This window comes from Syngnathoides biaculeatus, chromosome 6 (assembly GCF_019802595.1).
Source record: "Syngnathoides biaculeatus isolate LvHL_M chromosome 6, ASM1980259v1, whole genome shotgun sequence".
Lineage (NCBI taxonomy): Eukaryota > Metazoa > Chordata > Actinopteri > Syngnathiformes > Syngnathidae > Syngnathoides > Syngnathoides biaculeatus.
Genome location: NC_084645.1, coordinates 1,953,154 through 1,973,211, shown reverse-complemented (window position 1 = coordinate 1,973,211; position 20,058 = coordinate 1,953,154). Strand labels below are relative to the sequence as shown.

General features: G+C 42.6%; 2 protein-coding genes across 2 annotated transcripts; one reads left to right on the top strand and one right to left on the bottom strand.

Annotated features, from left to right (window-relative positions):
- Positions 1–28: 28 nt before the first annotated feature.
- Positions 29–7,965, bottom strand: fan1 (FANCD2 and FANCI associated nuclease 1). The gene is made up of 13 exons (XM_061823397.1): positions 6,588–7,965; positions 6,377–6,517; positions 5,956–6,157; positions 5,647–5,880; positions 5,449–5,580; positions 3,725–3,833; positions 3,519–3,638; positions 3,274–3,438; positions 3,033–3,189; positions 2,793–2,896; positions 2,518–2,712; positions 2,271–2,399; positions 29–1,161 (listed from the first exon to the last, which is right to left on the bottom strand). Exons 1-13 carry the CDS (start codon positions 7,660–7,662, stop codon positions 1,024–1,026), a joined length of 2,901 nt encoding a protein of 966 aa, XP_061679381.1. The 5' UTR covers positions 7,663–7,965; the 3' UTR covers positions 29–1,023.
- Positions 7,966–9,983: 2,018 nt separating this feature from the next.
- On the top strand, positions 9,984–20,024 carry apba2a (amyloid beta (A4) precursor protein-binding, family A, member 2a). The gene is made up of 12 exons (XM_061822067.1): positions 9,984–9,993; positions 12,244–13,262; positions 13,483–13,584; positions 14,714–14,753; positions 14,867–15,012; positions 15,176–15,262; positions 15,348–15,533; positions 16,819–16,998; positions 17,238–17,450; positions 18,373–18,492; positions 18,586–18,726; positions 19,239–20,024. The coding sequence occupies exons 1-12, from the start codon at positions 9,984–9,986 to the stop codon at positions 19,308–19,310; spliced, it is 2,316 nt and encodes a 771-aa protein (XP_061678051.1). The 3' UTR covers positions 19,311–20,024.
- Positions 20,025–20,058: the final 34 nt, after the last annotated feature.

Below are 20,058 nucleotides of genomic sequence, written 5' to 3'. Positions count from 1 at the left end.
TACATCTTTAATTCATTCCTTGGTGACTTTTGTGTACATTAGTGCCTTGATATACATCTTTAATTCATTCCTTGACGATGCTCATAACTCAATAACTTGCATCTCAAATCACCTTTCCCCACTTCAACGACACTTTATGATATCATTTGTCAAAGCACAGGAATTGCATAAATAGAATTCAACTTTTTTTGTGTCACTTATTATATCATTCAATACAATCTACATTGGCATTCTGGGGTGTCCACTTTGGCCACTTGGGGGGGACTGCAGAAAACCGACATGGGACAGACAATCAACCTGCAGATCTACATAAATCCTGTGGTGTTTCTTTTCATCAGTGCATGAGAAAAGCATAATTACGCGCCTATGCACAACAGTTCCTTGCTAAGAAAAACATGGCTGTGCTGGAGCAGTCGCTGTACTCACACGACCTGGCTCCGTGTTATGTTTTCCTCTTTGAAAAGCTCAAGGGGACCCCTTTTGAAGCTCCACATAACAAGATTGCCCCGACGACAGAACTGCAGAGGATCCTGAAGAATTCTTCCAAGTGTGCATGAAGGCGTGGCAGAGAAGGATGGGAGAGCATCTATCACTCCAAGGGGGATTACTTCGAAACGGAAAACTTGCAGTTCGGATTTGAAATACATCTTTTGTGGCAGTTCTGGAACTTCTCTGACAGACCTCATTGTATTAATATATTTTTCATTGAGACGAGTATGACATAGAAAAAACAATAGTCATCATCAAGTCGTCATTGTCATTTGTTTTAAGATAGAAAATCTAGGCCGCAGTGTCAGAGAAAAAAATAACACAATGAGCTCGGTGTGAGCTGTGATTATTTTGATCTGAAAGCTTTTGTGAGAGTTTTCGAGATAAACAAAGGAAATATGTAGCATATTATACTCCACTTTCACTCTGCAATTCATTCCCTGGAGCTGAGATGAACAGAACCGAAAAAGCAATTGAAGCATTTTAATTCAGTTTCTGACTGTGTCTTTATCACTTTGGTCATTTATTTCTCTTTTATTCCACACGAGATCCTTTGGCTCCAGTGGCCACCACATGACACACCTCCACGTCAGCACCCAGTTTTTGGAGCTCATCCAACCAGATCTGTTGCTTCTGGGACAGACGGTCATTCGGCCCCTTCACCTCCACCAGCTAAAATGAGAAATGTTAGCAGATGTCATGCAATCAGGAATCTCAGTTTCGACAAATACAGTACACTACTGTGTTTAAAGGTGAAATCCAGTGGTTTGCAAGTAACAATATATCCAATAGGTCATGTAATATGTACTCTATTTTGACAATGTGATGTTAAATCCTCTCTCATTTAATAGTGTTTGGAGGAGATTTTTATTGACAATTACGAATTTTCAGGGGCGCTGCCATTTTCGCGAGTCACATGACCTACGTGCGCCGATGTGGCATGTACTGTGCCGTTCCAAACGCTGGATTACATGGGACACCATTGTGCCCAGCGCTGATTTCTTGGATTTATCCTCATCTGATGAAGAAATAGCAGTATCGGTTGATCGGGAAGACGGAGGAATACTTCCATACAGATTTTAAGCTGTGGCTGTAATTAATGGTGAATATTTGGATGGTTCTTCGGGCGGAATGATGCGGAGTCTGACTACTCGGGACATAAGTGCGTAAACAAAGGGCCCTGGAGGTCCAGGCTGGCAGCCGCGGATGGTTCCCCAGACGGGAATGACGTGGAGTCTGACGAGCAAGCTCTGGCGGCGGAGGCCGTTAGCCCCAGACGCCAAAGCTAGGCTAAAGACCTTTGCTGCCGCCGAAGGTCGACTAAAGACCTCCACACTTTAGCTGAGCTACGGCATCCAGGGTGGCTGTTAGCTGAGCTTCAGCGGCGGCGGAGGCCTTTAGCCTGAGCTTCGGCGGCGGCCTTTAGTCGAACTTCGGCGTCCGGGGAGGACGTTCGCCGAGCTTCGGCGGCGGCGGAGGCCTTCAGCCGAGCTTCAGTGGCAGCCTTCATCAGATGAGGATAAATCCGAGAAATCGGCGCTTCGGCGCTGGGCATAAATGGTGTCCCATGTAATCGAGCCTTTGTTGCGGCACAGTACACATCTGCGCACGTATGTCATGTGACTCACAAAAATGGCAATCTTCTCAAAACACTATTAAATGAGAGAGGATTTAACATCACATTGTCAAAATAGGGTACATATTATATGACCTATTGGATACACTGTTCATGCAAAGCACTGGATTTCCCCTTTAAAGCAACAAGATGTGGTGGATCTCACCTTGTAGATTTTATTGGATGTGTTCCACACAACAAGGTCCGGCAAACCTCCACGACAGTGTCTGAAGTCTTTCGCCATCCGTATTATTACGCCTGCTAAGAAGGCTCCGCCCATGCATGACACAAGAGACTGCAAATAAACAATCATGGACTCAGTTATAATGACATAACACTCAACAGCCTTATGTTAGAGCAAAAGTTAACGTTATTTGCAATGCATGACTTCAGGACATTTGAAAGTAAAGTACCTGGGCTTGTCTAAGTGAAGAGAATAGCTCCCAGTTGGCACAAGAACACACTTTGCCCTCTTGGGAATTCCAAATATCCTCCATCATGGCGTGCAAGGTTTCTACCGAAGCTTTACTAAGTAAATCTACACGGGAATCCACTGCCTCTCGTCGGTTCTCATAGAAACAGTCAGTGTAAAAATCCAGGGGATATGCCTGTGACAGGAAGGGAGAAGACGTGGAGAGATCTCCAGGTACTCTCTCAAAGTTATAACTTGTTGGGCATATTATTATACCTGATACAAAGTTCGGAAAACATCTGGTATTCCATCCATAAAAATGATGTCCCACAACAGAAGGGCGAATAGTGTTGAGAATGTTGATCCTTCTCCATGGATTCCTGTTAGATTCCAACCGAGACAAAACTTTATAATGGTTTTGCTTTAACTTATTAATATAGTTTTTTTTAGGGTCTAAAGATGGTAAATGTTACTTCAGCATCTATGTGGCAAGCCCAAATTTTTTGCAGTGCTTACCTTGGTCAAAGCCTTGCTGGCGGTAATGAGCTAAAGACAGATCTTCCACGGAGCATATTACGGTGCCATCAGTACAATCGTCCACATTTGACGGTACTAGAAACCGTGATTTCCCTTTGCCCCCTTCATGGGGAAAAAGCTGTCCTCGGATGGTCACCTACAGACAACGATCCAAAGTTCTAAGCGTGTGAACAACAAATCGTAGAATTTAAATACAGCTATGTACTGAAATAATACCGACATGTCTGACATCCTGGACATCGAAAGTGGGGAGCTCGCTGAGCAGCAGATGGTACTTCTTGAAGCTGGCAGACTCTCTCATCCGAAAAGCTCTCTGGTAGAGGGACAACTTATGTCCTGTTCGCACTAAGGGGTCAGACAAACCGTCTCTGATAGCACAGATGGCCTGCGGGGCATCGGAGGTGACAACTCAGACAGAGCAGCGTAACAATGAACAATTAAAAGATAATATAAGGAAGCACTAACTTCTTCAGGTTTTTTGAGGTGTTGTTGAAGGTTCAGTGCCAGTCTGTCCCACCAGCGCCCTCTACTGTCTGGGCAGTACACATCCTGGAGAAGCAAGGACTGCAACTCATCGACAGCCTCCTTGGATGATATGCAAAAAGTAAATAAATCAATAAAAAACATTTGCCCTCCACATCAGGTTACAGATAAATTAAAATGACTCATACCTCATATCGACGCAGTCTCTGTAAGATCTCCACACCTCTTGATAATATACGAGTGTAAGCCCATCCTGTGGTGAAGCTGCGCAGGAACACTGGGAGCTCCTCTTGATGACTAGCATACACAGCAACATGGTAAATAAAAGAAATAGATGGACAACACCACTACAAACATCAGACACTTAAAGGTCAAGTGTCATCCCTATAAACATTCGAAAATAGATATTGAAATGAAAAATACATATAACATTATTCACTTCAATGTCCATATGAAAAAATTAATATGAGCGGAGAGCGCGTCATCCATGCGCAAAGTTGTGGAAGTCTCATTTGACATCCAAGTGGTCGCCATATTGGCTGTATCTACCGTCTGTGACATCACCCCAGACATTCGCCATTGAAAACACGCTGTGGCACCTACTATGGGACACGCCCCTTCGGACACAGAAGCTTTTTTCAAAGAAGAGAACATCTCACAATCGAGTGAAATGACCGGGACAATATTACCCTATTGTTTCAAGCCATATTTAGATGATATGCGGATTACTTCTAACAACAGACTCCCAGACAGTATGTATGAGCCAGCCCGGCCAAAGCTGTGCTCGTCCGTGAGGCACAACGCGGAAGCCTTCGCCAGCAAGCCCGACATAGAAGCCTTTGCCGGCGAGCACTCCTGTCATACGTACGCGGATCTTTTTTTACGTTATGAGAGACGGATTACGTGGTCCCCCCCAAACAATTTTTTTAGAGCTCTATACACACCTACCGGTCATTTGGGACCCACGGAGCTCTTGTCCTTTCTACCTGTCCAATCCATTTTTCACGTTTCACATTTTGTGGTGAAAAAATGGATGGGTCCATAACGGCTGCCGTTTTTTCATTGATAACATACTAAAAATCATCCATTTCATGACACTTGACCTTTAACTAACTACACTTGCTCAAACTTGATTAAAACTGATAGCAGAGCAGCATCAAAAATACTACTATTCTACTGTACTTATACTGACAAGTGTTCCTGATATTCATATTAATTAAGCTATGAGAAGGGTAAAATATCAAATACTGTATAGCAGTACAGTTTTACACCACTGTAAATTTCAACCACAAAAATAAACAAACTGTTAAGTTGTTGTTTTAACTGGTCATATTTGATGTCATATTTTGTACAGAGGTCACCAACATGATAGCCGTTTGCATGAATCAGTAGGAAGTAGTTTTTTTTTTTTCTGAGGGGGGGGGGGCGATGCTGACCTCCGGTGTCCAGTAGATGTGTCTAGTGAGCACAAGTTTATAAAATTAACTAACAACAACAGTATTCCCCCATTCAAAATTTTGTTGGGAGATGATTTTAAAAATGCAGCATGGTGGATCAGCTGGTAAAACGTAGGCCTCACAGTTCTGGGCACGGAATAAGAAGGAATCAGAATCACATCAGCCTGTGTGGAGTTTGCACGTTCTCCCCGTGACTGTGTGGGTTTTCTCCGGGAGCTCCGGTTTCCTCCCACATCCCAAAAACATGCAACATTAATTGGACACTCTAAATTGCCCCTACTTGTGATTGTGAGTGCGACTGTTGTCTGTCTCTATGTGCCCTGCGATTGGCTGGCAACCAGTTCACGGTGTACCCCACCTCCTGCCCGTTGACAGCTGGGATAGGCTCCAGCCCTCCCCGTGAGGATAAGCGGCAAAGAAAATGGATGGATGGATTTTAAAAATGGTGTTCTAACCTGAGATCGTAGCTCATTTTTAGGTCCTCCCACTCATTCTTGGCTTTAGTATAAAGGTCCATAGCCTCTTCCCAGTGACCTGCCTGCATCGTCAAGGTCACCTCCTGCAATGCTCGCATGGATGCTTCATATCTGAAAGGATTCCCACAGAAAAATTAGATAACACTCAAGCTCCCTGAAAACACAAAATCGGGTCACCTAATGAGGTCGTCTCTGTCCTGGAAGACCTTTGCCACGCGCTGCACTACGTAATCTGGGAAGGCCAGGCGCCCCGTGTTGACCAGCAGGATGGTATAAAGCTGGCTTTGTCCACCTGCTGCTGTCTCCTCCTCATCCATAGTGTCGGTCAGAGAGAAGAGCAGAAGGATGCGAGAGAAGACAGCCCGAGGACCGCGGTGCAGACGCACACAGGAACCTGCAAGCTGCTTTGCTCTTTATGGGGAAAAACCAAGCGATATGATTACTTTGAGACAATTATGAATGACAGACCGCATTGGGGGATCTCACCTTTTCAAGATGACAGCCCTGATGTTGTTTTGAGGCTGGCTCAGCGAGAAGAGTGACTTCTGCTTGCTCAGCCGGAGAAGCCCATCGACGAGCTGCTGTTTTTGAGTTCCACAATTGCCCAGATGAAATGTCTTTGCCAGTGCTTTGAGCTCAGGGGCAGGCAAGAGATCTAGAACTTCTTCTACATCGCTTAGGTCTTTCTCTTAAAAATAAATAATGACAATTTCAAAGTAGCTATTAGAAATATATGACAGTAAACAAATAAAAGCACCCCGATAGAAAAGATGCGGTTAGTCACCCATTTCCGGCTACAACCAGATTCCACACTTATGCGAAGGCTTTTTACAATATGTTGAAGCGTATTTGTTTTCATCCGGAATAACATTTGAGTTCAGAGGTCACTGAGAGTAATGGAAGTTACCTGTCTCCAGAAGACCACCCTGGACCAGCTCCCGAGTAACAAGTCCCAAATCACTGGATATTTCCTCATAATTCAGTTTATCCACTTGAAGCCACTTCAGTTTCCGCTGAAACAGTCTCACGTACAACTTCTGTCCCATGACTTTAAAAGACACAGACAATCAAATGTTAGAAACGAGATGTTTCGAGGGATCTGTTACATTTCCACATACGTGAGAGCTTCTCAAAGGTTTGCACCAGCATCAGGTCATCCTGATCAAACAGGGCTCTGTCGTCTTCGTTCTCCAGCACGGCCTGAAGAACGGTCTGGAAATTGCGTAGGTAATAGGGCAGCCTTTGTGGGGGTGATGTGTCGTCTGTCTGGTTCCTGATGCTTTTCTCAGCCACACTATCCACCTGTAAATCGCTGCTAGTATGAGAGGACTTGTCTGAGCTTGAAAGGGGCTCATGATCAATGGTAGAGAGCACCTCAGTCTTGAGTTTTACTTTTTCTTGTGCATTTTTCCCAGAAAATGTTTCCACCGAGCTGGTTCCCCCGTGTTTTTGTTTCTTTATTATACTAGACACCCTACCAGTGTCAGGTGTCTCCTTCTTTCGCTTAACTTGTTTGGAGGAAGAGGAGAGTAACGCATTTGACCCTGTCTCTTGTTTTGGATCATTTTCCAAACTTGTTGCTGTTATACTTGGGTCAACATCGGTTGTTGTCAACTCGCTTTCTCTCATTGAGTGTCCGTTGCTTCCCGAAGCCTGGCTGTCAATATTTTCTTTCTGTGAGTTGCTCACATCATCCAAAGAGTCTTTAAGATCAGAACATCCATCTTTAACATTTGAGTGTGTGGTATCAATTGTCGTTTGGCAAGTTCTAGATAACTTATTGGAGAGACTTCCTAGGTTGAGTGTTCTGACTACAATCTTGTTGCTTATTTCCCGAGTCGGGTTCGGAGAGGTTCTCGACTTGAAATAAGGACTTGTCCTGGTTTCGTCCTCCTGCTCCGGATCTCGCTGGGAGGACTTGGGGGAGTTTCTGCTGGGTGACACGGCAGTCTTATTTTCTGATGAGGCAACATGGTCTCCTCTCTCAAAGTTCTTGCACTGCAAATCAATGTGCTCGTTGATGCCAAATCTGAGAACCATCTGACCGCAAAGCGGGCAAGACAGTTTTGGCGGCGGCGGGTTGCTGAAGAACGACGTGATGAGAGTTTTGTTGACAGCGAGAGCGCTTCCTTTCTTTTTGTTCTTGGAGGACAAATCCCGCCTGGGTTTGTGTTTGTCTCCTTTGTCGGCCATGCTCAACTACAAAAAATGTTACAAAATGCTTCAAGTATATTTTCCGTCAACTTGGATTGACGAAGCTGCTGCTAACTCGTCCATTTCAAGCTAGCGTCAATGGTTATTTAGCTCGGGAAAAAAAGGTTCTGAAATTGGTCAACGCACAGTGAACGTGTCTGCAGGAGACATTAAGATAATGTTGGCAAATAAAAACAATAACATACAAAAACTACATTTAGGAGCCAAATAGGTGCTCGCAATGTGACACCAATGCTACATAACAAACCCGCTTGTCAGACTATACAAGAAGAGCACAGAAAGTATTTCAGACTATAGCAGTCGAGCCCAAGCGCATGGATATGTTTACCTTTCCTCCATGCGCAATATTAATTGAAATAGTTCAACACTTTTATATGAAAGAAAACAAGTAAAATTAACCTAGGAAAAGTTAAAAACAAATAAATAAACATTTCCCATTTTTAATCCCCATTTCTTTTACTGGCAGACAACAGGGTAATCACAGTTGTTTTGTCATAATTTGCCATGGAAACTCACTTTTAGATTCCTATGGAGTTCAACAACTACACATACCACAAGCTTTTTACCATTATGATATAAAACCTCTCAATAATGCCTTAGTATCTTGTAATTATTACTTAGCATTTCATCATTAGGAGATAGTAGCTCATCTTATTATGTATCAACGCACATAAGGCACCAGCCCCTGATAACATTACTGGCCATGTTGTAAGAGACTGTGCAGTTGAGCTCTCAAATCTCTTCACAGACGTTTGTCCCAACTCCTTGAGTCAGGCTGTTGTTCCAATGTGCTTGAAAGCCGCCACCATCATCCCGGTCAAGAAATTGTAGGTAGCGATCACCCCCATCCTTAAAATGTTCTTTTAGCAGTTAATCATGCACCACATCAAGTCCCCACTCACTCTAAGGACTCATGAACTTTCTGACAAGGGGGCCGCAGGCAATACGGGTACATCACATCACGATAATAAGTATCATACTGAGATGAAATTCTCTGAATGAATCGGTAATATTATAATTAACTAATAATTAAATATCATTAACATGTTCCAAACATGTACAGCTTTCTATTTTGTACTTCATTGAATACAGAGACAGAGCATCACCTACAACTACTATTTTATTGATGATTCATTTTGAAGAAAATTAATCAAGTGAAATCTTTTTTCTGCAGAGAACTTGTGCTTGATGTAAAAGAGCAAGTAATATACAGCATTTTAAGGACATGTAAAACAAATATTGACCTTGTTGGCAATGCATTCAAACAGGCATCATGAGATCAAAAAATGCTAAAAAAAGAAAAAAAAAGAAAAAAAAGAGTCAAGTACAGGTATCTTACCCAGTGTAATAAAACTTGGCTTGAGGCAATTATATCATGGGTCATCTAAGAGATGAATATGCAAAGCATGCATCCAAAAGCACAGAAATTGGTGAAAAGAAAAAAATTCCTTTAGATGGCCAGCAATGAGTTATGATTTCAATCAAACTGAAAATATTTGGGGGCATCTTAAAGCTACCAAATCTGTAAATCTTTTCAAGATGTTGAAAGGGAGAGTAGGAGAAATCACCAACCCAAGAAGTGCAACAAGCTTTTTGGTGGACAGAAGGAACGTTTGAAGGCTGCCAAAAGGATGTGCAACCAAATATAGAGGGGACCTAGGTTCCAATATTTTTGCTCAACCTGCTTTCTTTTTTTTTTCTTTATGTATTTAAAATTACAATCTTTAAATAAACAAACAAACAAATAAATAAATAAACGTTTCGTTGCTGAATTACTTTGGACCTCCAGTTTTAAGATCCTGATAATCAGAGTTCATAATTTCTGAAGATGTTATTTATACAGGTTAGGCGAAAAAATATGGGGTGCCAAGAATGCTGAGCTTTACGAAAACATGTCTTCTTGTACACAAAAAAATGTTAAAATAATGTGACTTGTTCCATATATCGACCAGTATTTTTTCTTTGTTTTACTTTTTTTTAATGTTTTTTTGTTTTTATGGCGGAAGTTTACGTTCACAATTGACACGGGCACTTTACGTCTGTGATTTATTTGCCATTAATGAACTGTTTTCCAATGTAACGTTAAATTATGTTAAGGGCGTGAATGTGCTTTGTCATCATCTAATTCTGCATAATGACAGCGTTGGGCATCGGAGCTCCGGTCACGTGACACAGACCGGTATCTTCTTTACACACGTTCCTGGGCTGCTGTGCGTCTGCGACTTTTATTCAAAAATCATCATCCGGGAGAGCAATCGGACCTGAGCAACACGCACTGGAGAGGCCAAGACACCGTACCGATGACTGACGGTAGGCGCACTGACCGATGTTTACAATAATATTTGGGTGTAGGCCGACGCTGATTTGCGAACAGACAAAGCTGGGCGCGCTCATCTGGTTGCACATCGGTGGGATGTCAGTATGGTGCAGTCTTCAAAACCAAGGTCGACATGCAGTTCTGCGTGAGAAGAATTGGCTCGCTCGAGACGTTAAACCCTAATGTGCGTTTACCAGGCCTCATCCATTGGCACAAACGTGTCCCCCCCAGAATTCCACATTTCTCTGTCGTCTATGCGGCTGTTTACTGGCCGAGCGACCACAACAAGCAATCCCCGCAGCTGCGGCAAAAGTTCGCCATAAAAGCGGCTTCGAAATTGCTCTCGGAAGGCGTCAAGGGCAGGGCGCACCGCTCGCACATTTTTCTTTTTCCATTTGCAGTTCAGCACCATGGAGAGATCAAGTTTCCTCTCCGATGATTGGATTCTGTCTTCATCCTCTTTGATCTGAATAACGTGGTGTTTTATTTATTTACGAGAACAGTCATCAATTTCCTCGTCTTAATCGCGTGCTTATTTGAAGAGCTGTGTCGTTATGGTGTGTCACAGCGTGCTCGTTGCTATTGTTTTGGTTTAATGCAGCAGGAGTCAAATCGTGATAAAGGCATAATTTATAACTTGAGTATCTACAGTAATTACACAGTACAAATACGAATAACACGAATGGTTAGGATGTTGTTTATCTGCCTCGCAGTTTAGATGTTTGAGTTGTGAATCTCGGCCCTGACCTTCCTATGTTTTGTTTGCATTTTCTCACTAGTTTTCACTGGGTTATCCTCCTCGCATTCCAAAAACATGCATGTTAGGTTCATTGAAGACAAAACTGCCCCATAGGTGTGAATATCAACATTTTTCGATCTATGCGTTCACTGTGACTGGGCAACGACCAGTCCAGGGTCTTGCTGGACTTTCTCCCAAGTCACCTGGGATAGGCTCTAGCTCATCTGTGACCCTAATGAAGATAAATTGTATACAAAAGGGACAGAAGGATGGATTTTATTTTATTAGGCTCCCTTTTGTTTGGTTCAATTGGCGCATTGTTTTGGATGCTTAATACCAGTTATGAGCAGATCATGAACACAATTCCCACACAATGAACAATTTGATGTTTTACCAGATGACTAAAACTGATCAAAATAGTTCATAATTGTTTTTTTTAAATGCATAGAATTATGTATATGCCCCTGGTTCACATATAGGTCTGGGATTTTTATCCTGTGCTTATCTACAGAGGAAGAGAGGAGGTCGCGTGTTTTCCCAGTCCTAAAATGCATTGTCACTGAACTGTGAGACTATCCAATGCTTTGTGTTTGTATGTGTTGTTATATTTGCCCACTTAGAGTTTCTGATTCAGAGATTCAGAAACAACAAAATTTAATAAGCAACCATCATTGCTGCATCTTTCATATAGCCTTTTGTTATGCATGTAAAAAAATTGACAAACGACACAGATGCAGTCATAAATTCTGTTGGGTCTCTACCTGTGATCACTGATCTTGCAGATCACACCACGTGAGGTGTGATCTCCTGCTCTTGAGGACACCATGACACGATTAGTGCTGACGCAGCAAAGCAAGACTAACAGTCGGCATCAATAAAAACCTCAATCTTAGTGCACAACGGAATACTGTAAAGCGTTTTTGGCATTGTCACGACTTTAGTTCATTCCTGTGGATTCCTTTGAATGATGGTTTGGGGATGATGATGGATTACTAGGGATTTGGGGGGAATAAAATAGCTTACTTTCAATCTTACACATTTGCACAAAATTCATTCCTTTCTATTTCAGCTGTTTCTTGGGACAATATTGCTCAGTTTTTAGTTGTTAAGCAAATGAAATGATTAATGGAATGCCTAATCATTGTAATCTTGTTGAACTCCACATCATCATACAAAGGTCTTTTTTAAAGCTAACATTTCTAATAATTTCTAATAATTCACATACAAATCTGCTAAAAATGCTGTATTTGACAGAAATAGTCATTCTTTGTAGCTAAAATTAAATTAAAATAATTACACTTGGTATGTTTTTTTTTTTTTTGTGTGTGTGTGTTCACAGGGTTGAGAACATTTGGCTAATTGAACCAGTAATGGCTCATGCAAATACTCAAGACACAATTTCCTGGGGGAATTAAGCAGAAACCAATCGGTTCACAGAGATTTGGTGAGGGTGCGGCTTTATGTAAAATCATCCTCTACCTTGAAGGATGATATCAACGACCAGCTGACTCCTGCCAAACACGTATAAGTTGTGAACCAAGAGGTGAAGACATGGAGGACACATGCTCCGAATACGACAACGTGGGTTCTGATGTGGAACAGGATTGCGATGAGGTGTTACATTTAAACAGGGAGGGCGTCATGGACATGAGGTATTACAAACAGTACTGCTCTGAGGATGGGGCTTACGTCAAGAACGCAGGTAGTAAGAACGGAAACGAAAGCAACAGTGCCGGTGACCAGTTCACGGCCACATCTCGCCAAAGCACAGAAAAACGCAATGGATCACATTCGGACGCTAAGTCCCACAAGGCAGGTCGTCCCTTTCGGTCGCGTTGCACATCTGTTGCAAGAGAGGCAGCGGAGGGGGAAGAACTGGGAAAGGGCCTGGAAAACAGGTTCTTCTTTTGTGATGGAGATGAAATAGAAGAGGTGCTGGATGGGGCCAGGTTTATACAAGATTTAGAGGAGACAAAAGACAGTGATCAAAGGCAGGCTGGCATTTATCAGGACAGTGAAAGGATTAGAAGGGGGTGTGATGAGCGGGCCAGAGAAGATGACAGCAGAATTACAAGAAACTATAACATGCGAGAAGCAAATAGGAATTGCGAGTCATCTCACAGGAGTTCCAAGGAGGAGCGGCAGGGGAAAGGACGAGAGAAGAAAGCGGCCGGACAGGATAGTGAGCATATGACCTCTGGGATTAAAGGTTGCACGACCAACAAAAATGATCATCGAGTGAAGACGTCGTCGAAAGAAAACAGAAAGGCTCCCGGGCGGACCAAAGCCAAATCCAGCAAGCACCACCCATCCCCCCGTCATTCTCACGGCCCAGCACCGATCAACAGCCAGAGGGCCCAACCTCGAAGAGAGGCCACTTCTGTTCCCAGAACCAGTGCCTGTAGTAATAACCAGGAGAGTGAGACGAGGGTCATCAAGCCTTCGCCAACTCTCCGTCATGCACCCGAGCAAGGGAAGATTCCCCCTGAGGAGAGCCACAGCCAGCAAGAGAAACTCCAGCAGGTTTGTAACATTAATTTCCCTCGGCAATTCACAACCGTAGCGCTTTGGAGAGAATCGGGTCAGGTTTAATTGCACGCCTTCCAACAACGCAAATTGTCAATGGTCATTTCCCATGGCAGAAAACAACAGAAACCCCGTCAGACTGGAAGAGACCAACAAAAGTGGTCTCGTCCTTGGTGGAAGTAACAAAACCATTTCAACATTTTTCAATTATTCATAGCAGGAGGAGAAGCCAAGCGTGATCCAGGAGAAGGTTCCCGATCAGCCAAGGAGACCTCTTAGTCCAGATCTCCTCCCAGATGATGAGAGCAGCTCCCCCAAGGTCAAAACACTTTTCTTTTTCTATTTGTAATGCATCACAGATGATGCTTTTAGAACCCTGTAGTGGGTATAAAAAGTGAACACACCCAAATTGAATTGCATGTACCGGAGAAAATGTTTTAAGAGATTTGCTCCCCGCATTTTTGACCAAAATCTGGAAACCACACAAGAAATATTCTCTTCAAAAGAGAACTTGTTACAATAATCCTGTCTTGGTAATACAATGTTTCATTTATGAGACAGGCTTTCTATGATTTTAAGCACTAGGCTTGAAATATTCATGTTTTATATATTTTGCTGCTTTTAACTTACTTGGCCCATTAGACCAGTGATTCACAAGCAGTTTGCTGCATATCTTTGTCTATCCATGCCACCGACATGTCGTAACAGGGAGAACGATTGTAATTGTACTTCCACTGGTAGCAGAAGACATAATTTACGTGGAATTGAAGACCGGTAGAGTGTCTGCAGTGGTGCGGACTCTGTAACGCTCCGTTGTGGTGAGACTGGAGCTAAGATGAAACAGGAAGTTCTCAATTTCCTACTCGATATGTGTTCCTACACTCATCTATGGTTAGGAGGTCTGTGTGTGACTGAAAGAGGAAGATTTTGGCCAAAAAGAGTTTCCTCTGTAGGATGTGTGGGCTCTCACTTCGAGATAGGGTGAGAAGCTCAGTCATCTGGGACGGGCTCAGAGGAGAGTTTCTGTGCTATTCCTCCACATTGAGAGAAACCAGATTAGGTGACTCAGGCATCTGATTAGGATCCCCACTTGATGCCTCCCTGTTGAGGTGTTCTGGGCATGTCTCACCAGGATGAGGCCCTGGTAATAAACCAGGAGATGCTGGAGGGACTTCGCCTCTGGCCTAGAAACAAATCCCTCTGAAAGATCTGGATGAACTGCCCGGGGAAAGGGAAGTCTGGTCTTACCTTCAAAAGCTTCAGTCCCCGTGAGCCGACCTCAGATAAGCAGAAGAAAATGGATGGATGGCCTGAGATATTCTTACTTGTGGTTTTTTTTTTAATTATTTGAAACCTTGACTATTGAGATATTCAGTACACATAATGTCAATACTGCATGTATGAATAATTCAAGATAATTGACTAAAACTAACACTTTCCTTCTAAAGAAAACACAAGAAGCTGCTTCGTTCCCCAGTTTTGAAGACGGTAGGTTTTCAATAGTAATTATAAGATCTGCGTACATTCATAGAAGTCGGAACACTTTTTCAAGTCATACTAGAAGCTTTTTGTTTGTTTGTTTTCATGGCTGTTTCACAAAGTTCCAGGTCCCTGTGAGCCCGAAGATCTCATTGATGGGATCATCTTTGCCGCTAACTACCTTGGCTGCACTCAGGTGCTCTCCGACAAGAATCCATCCAAGACCGTCCGCATGTCGCAGGCCCAAGAAGCCGTCAGTCGTATCAAGGTACCAGACGTCTTCAGCAATCCATCCCTCCTTTAACTTCCGTTCCTTATTTGATACAATTTTTCAATTCGCACCTTTAAATCTCGTGCGGTTTTCAATTTATACCACGTAGTGACGCTGTTGCATCACATTTTTTTAAGTAACTGACTTGTTCATGTGAAAGAGCCAAGATGAAGACTCCCAAATGATGACTGAAGTCGACCTTTTTATCTCCACTAAAACGGTCAAGGTGCTCAATGCTGACACGCAAGTGAGTTTGAGTGTGTGCTGGATCCACTTCAATTTTTGCTTGAATTGTCACGCAGGAACAAAATTGATTCTTTTTCTCCCCTCAGGACACAATGATGGACAGCGCCTTGCGTACCATCTCCTATATTGCTGACATTGGCAGCATTGTGGTTCTGATGGCACGCAGGCGCTTGTCTCAGACATCGTCTGAGGATTTCTCTGAATCTGTGGAGTCGAGAGGCGACGGAACTAGTCAATACGGGATGATCTGCTATGTCTTTGAATCTGAGGATGTAAGTATTTGTTGCTATTACATCACAAAATCAAATCCTTAACCAGGCATTGGGTCAGATTCAGATATCTGATAGCAGATAAGGACACAAATCCACGTTCATAAAGACATGCTTTGAATCGGTATGAGGATTTTAATCCCATCAATCACCTTTGTGATGAACTTGGATAGAGATCCCTATCGATCCCCATCGAGATACAAGTGACCCCACTTACAAGTTTTTGATTCAATCCATCATTTGGCCATTTTAGGGCTTTTGTTTGCTGGCAAAAAACTGCGATACAAGAGCTTTATGTTGGCAGTCAATATTGAACTCAGTTCATGTCACAAAAAGCAACAGTTTGGTATACATTAAAAAAAAAGCTTTAAGCAGTTTTATTTTCAACTCTTAGTTGAAAATACAACAAAGCTAACATGTTCTGTAGCTAAAACAACAGCATAATTTTGCCTTAATATCTGCTACATTAATGTATAGGCAAAACCTAATAGGAAACACTGTAGATAGGATAATGATTGGCATAGATTTTGTAGTGTTGTAACCCTTTGAGCAAAGGATATTTGAACACTAGTGGTGTAACAACACATGTAGACAGCTAATATATTCTTTACCCTCTGCAAAGAACGACTAATAGATTATTATCTCTTGGTTCCTGGTTTTCTCCCACATCCCAAAAGCATGCAAGCTAGGTTAATTGAAAATTACCCTTCGGTGTGAATGGTTGTTTGTTTATATGTGACCAGTTCAGGGTGTTCCCTGCCTCTCCCCCAGAGTCAGCTGGGATAGGCCCCAGCAACCCCACAACCCTAGTGTTGATAAGTGGAAATGAAATGAAATGAAATGAATGAATGAATGAATGAATGAATGAATGAATGTATATGCTGCCAACCAGGTGGCCAAGCTGGCCACCAGAAGGAGCAGCGTAATGTCCATTGAATTGAGGTGAAAAATGTGCCAAATGTGGTTATCTTTTTTTTTCTTTTTTTTTTTACATTTTATATTCAATTTGTGTAATTAATGTATTTAATAATGATTTACAATATCAGAGTATGTATTCTTATTGAAACCACATTATAAACGTTTTTTTTGTGTGTGGTGGGGGCTAAAATGGTTGGATCACATTTACATTAATTTTAATGTACAAGGATTATTTGAGGTACAGGTGTTTTGAGTGTGGTTACAGAAAGAAGTATGAAGTTGTATTCCAAGACTCTACTGCATATGGTGATGTATTGTTTTTATAAAGTGTGATGTTGTTTTTGCTGAGCGGTATCCCACCCTCCTGCAGGCCCAGCTCATCGCACAGTCCATTGGTCAGGCGTTCAGTGTGGCCTACAGAGAATTTCTTCGAGCCAATGGCATCAATCCCACGGATTTAAGTCAGAAACAATACAGTGACATCATCAACTCCCAGGAAATGTACCACGATGACCTCATCCATTTCTCAAATTCTGACAACTGCAAAGAGGTTTGTTCCAAAGGATTGACAGACTGAAACAAAAAAAAAAATTAAGACAAAATGGAGGGGGTACAGAAAGCATTCAGACCACCTTACATTTTTTTTTACTCTATTATCACCCTAGGGATTATACATTAAAATGGCTTCCCAGTAATCAAAGTGCCCTTATCAATGTGGCCCAGTGTGATGTCATAAATGATCCTGGAATTAGCTGGAGGGAAAATGTGACGACATCTTGTGTGTTGTAGCTGTGCGTGGAGAAGCAGAAAGGAGAAATCCTCGGCGTGGTGATCGTCGAGTCCGGCTGGGGGTCCATTCTGCCCACGGTCATCCTCGCTGGAATGCTGAACAGCGGCCCGGCAGCACGCTCTGGCAAACTCAGTGTTGGTGATCAGATTATGTCCATCAACGACACTAGCCTGGTAGGGCTGCCGCTAGCTACCTGCCAGGGCATCATCAAGGTGCATCTCCTTAGTGATGATATTCAACGCTATCTTTCTACTCATGACATCTGTGCAGCTGTTTAAGTTCCCATCAAATACTCCAGTGGGCAGCATGGTGGGGCAGCTGGAAAATGTTGGCCTCACAGTTCTGAGGTCCTGGGTTCAATCCCCGACCCGCCTGTGTGGAGTTTTCATGTTCTCCCCGTGCTTGTGTGGGTTTCCTCCGGGCACTCCGGTTTCCTCCCACACCCCAAAAAACATGCCACATTAATTGGACACTCTAAATTGCCCTTAGGTGTGATTGTGAGTGCGGCTGTTTTCTGTCTCCATGTGGCCTGCGATTGGCTGGCAACCAGTTCAGGGTGTACCCCGCCTCCTGCCCGTTGACAGATGGGATAGGGTCCAGCAATCCCCACGACCATCGTGAGGATAAGCGGCAAAGAAAATGGATGTGTGGATTTAATTATTTTCCAAAACCCGAGAGCGACTAAGACATGGGTGTCAAACTCATTTTTCTTGCGGGCCACATTGTTGTTCTGGTTTCCTTCAGAGGGCCGTTATCACTGTGGAACAAAAATATTCAATCATCTCATCATATTTCCGTCATCAATTTGTGAACTAGTTTTGGAATCAGAAATCAAGGTTAATGTGTTTTTCAGCTATTCACATTTGGTAACACAAAAATGATTGTAATATCTCAACTTTATCATTTAGGATATGTGACAATTTGAAATTTTGGTACAGATTTTTACAAGAATCATGGAAATTGACACAATAGATTTGACTTCGTGGGGCCACATAAAATCATGTGGCGGGCCAGGTCTGGCCCCCCGGGCCTTTAGTTTGACACCTGTGGACTATGACATCACTTCAGTGGGTGTGGACTTATCCCGAACCATATTCAGGTCACCCATGTTCTCTTCTGTGTGATATTTTCTAGGGATTGAAGAATCAGATCAAAGTAAAGATGAGCATCGTGAGCTGCCCGCCTGTCACCACTGTCCTCATCAAGCGACCCGATCTGAAGTTCCAGCTCGGCTTTAGTGTCCAAAATGGCATAGTGAGTCTGGGGGGAAAAAAATCGGGCAGGGTGAGCGGCTACGAATGTATTTATATGAGCTTTCATTGAGTTGCATCTTTTTCTCATCTTTAGATCTGCAGCCTGATGCGAGGCGGGATCGCCGAGAGGGGCGGCGTTCGTGTTGGACACCGAATCATAGAGATAAACGGTCAAAGCGTGGTTGCTATGCCACACGAAAAAATCGTGCAGACACTGTCCGTGTCGGTGGGTGAGGTAAGAGATCGTCATCTGCATCAGCGAGCTCAATGAATCGAAGTACAATAATAATTTCCCCGCGCACACTCACAGATGACAGACAACATGGTGTTCTAAAGCGGCCACGCTAGAGAAACCACCGCAAAGGAAGATGCAGTTTTGGGATGAAGCCATTGCTAGTTAGCTAAGTGCATGTTGCAGTTACACCAGACAATCAAGTGAATATGAAAGCATTTATGTTATATACAGTCTGGGAGGGGTCACTCGTGCTTTAGCCCCACCTGAACATTTAAAACTGAAATAGTAAAAACTGTTTCATGGCTTATATCTGTAATTGAGTACCACATAGCAATTATCTTCAAAAATGTTTAATGTATTTAGAAACAAATCTCTAAATTCACTTTACCGGGTTCGCTTAACAGCCTTTGGTTGTTTTTCGTGACTGGTAGGGGCAACATCTTTTCCATCCTGCAGTGTGGAGGGGATGAAAATGATGTAACAATAAAAATGTACACATTATCCTTTGGCAGATCAACATGAAGACGATGCCCGCTGTGATGTTCCGACTGCTCACAGGGCAGGAGATGCCATCCTACATATGAAGACCCAGCAATGATTAGTGATGAGCAAAGTTTTATTTTTCTATCATTTTAATATCATTTGGGGGCTCCCCCGGCCCCGGTTCTCATTTCAGGTTTAATCTTGAATTACATTCTCATAATGGCCTTACAATGTCAATTCTGTAGTGTTGTGTGTGAGCGTGGAAGAGACGTAGCTTTGCGGTCACTTTTATTTTTTCCTATGAAAAGAAGTGCATTTATATTTTAGTTAGTCATTTTTATATCGTCTCGTAATTCGACTGTAAATATTATGGGTTACTCAAGGACTGAAGCGGGAAGGCCATATAACTCGTACAGTGTATGCATGGTATAATGACAAATTTCTGACCAAGAATTCACAATAATCTATAAGAGTAAGTATTACACATCTACTGTATTACCCTGTATGAAGCCACTCAACTTATGGGTATTATGGAAACGCTGAAGGCCAAAGACACCCCTTCATTTTGAAAAGCAGTTTTAAGAGACAACCTTTACAAGCGCGTACAAGAATGTACATTGCGGAATGAATGTAACAGTGTAACACAAATAATACAATCTCACTGTTTAACGCTTGTTGTTTGCTTTCTTTTTATTGTGCTAATATGTACTGTACATTATAAAATAAAACCCACAAGTATGGTCGTTTGTCGTAACACACATTTACCAAACAGTTTGATGTTAATTCTACCTCTTTTTTCATTATTACATCAAACTTTAGCTCAGACATTGTCAAAGTTAGATGTTGACA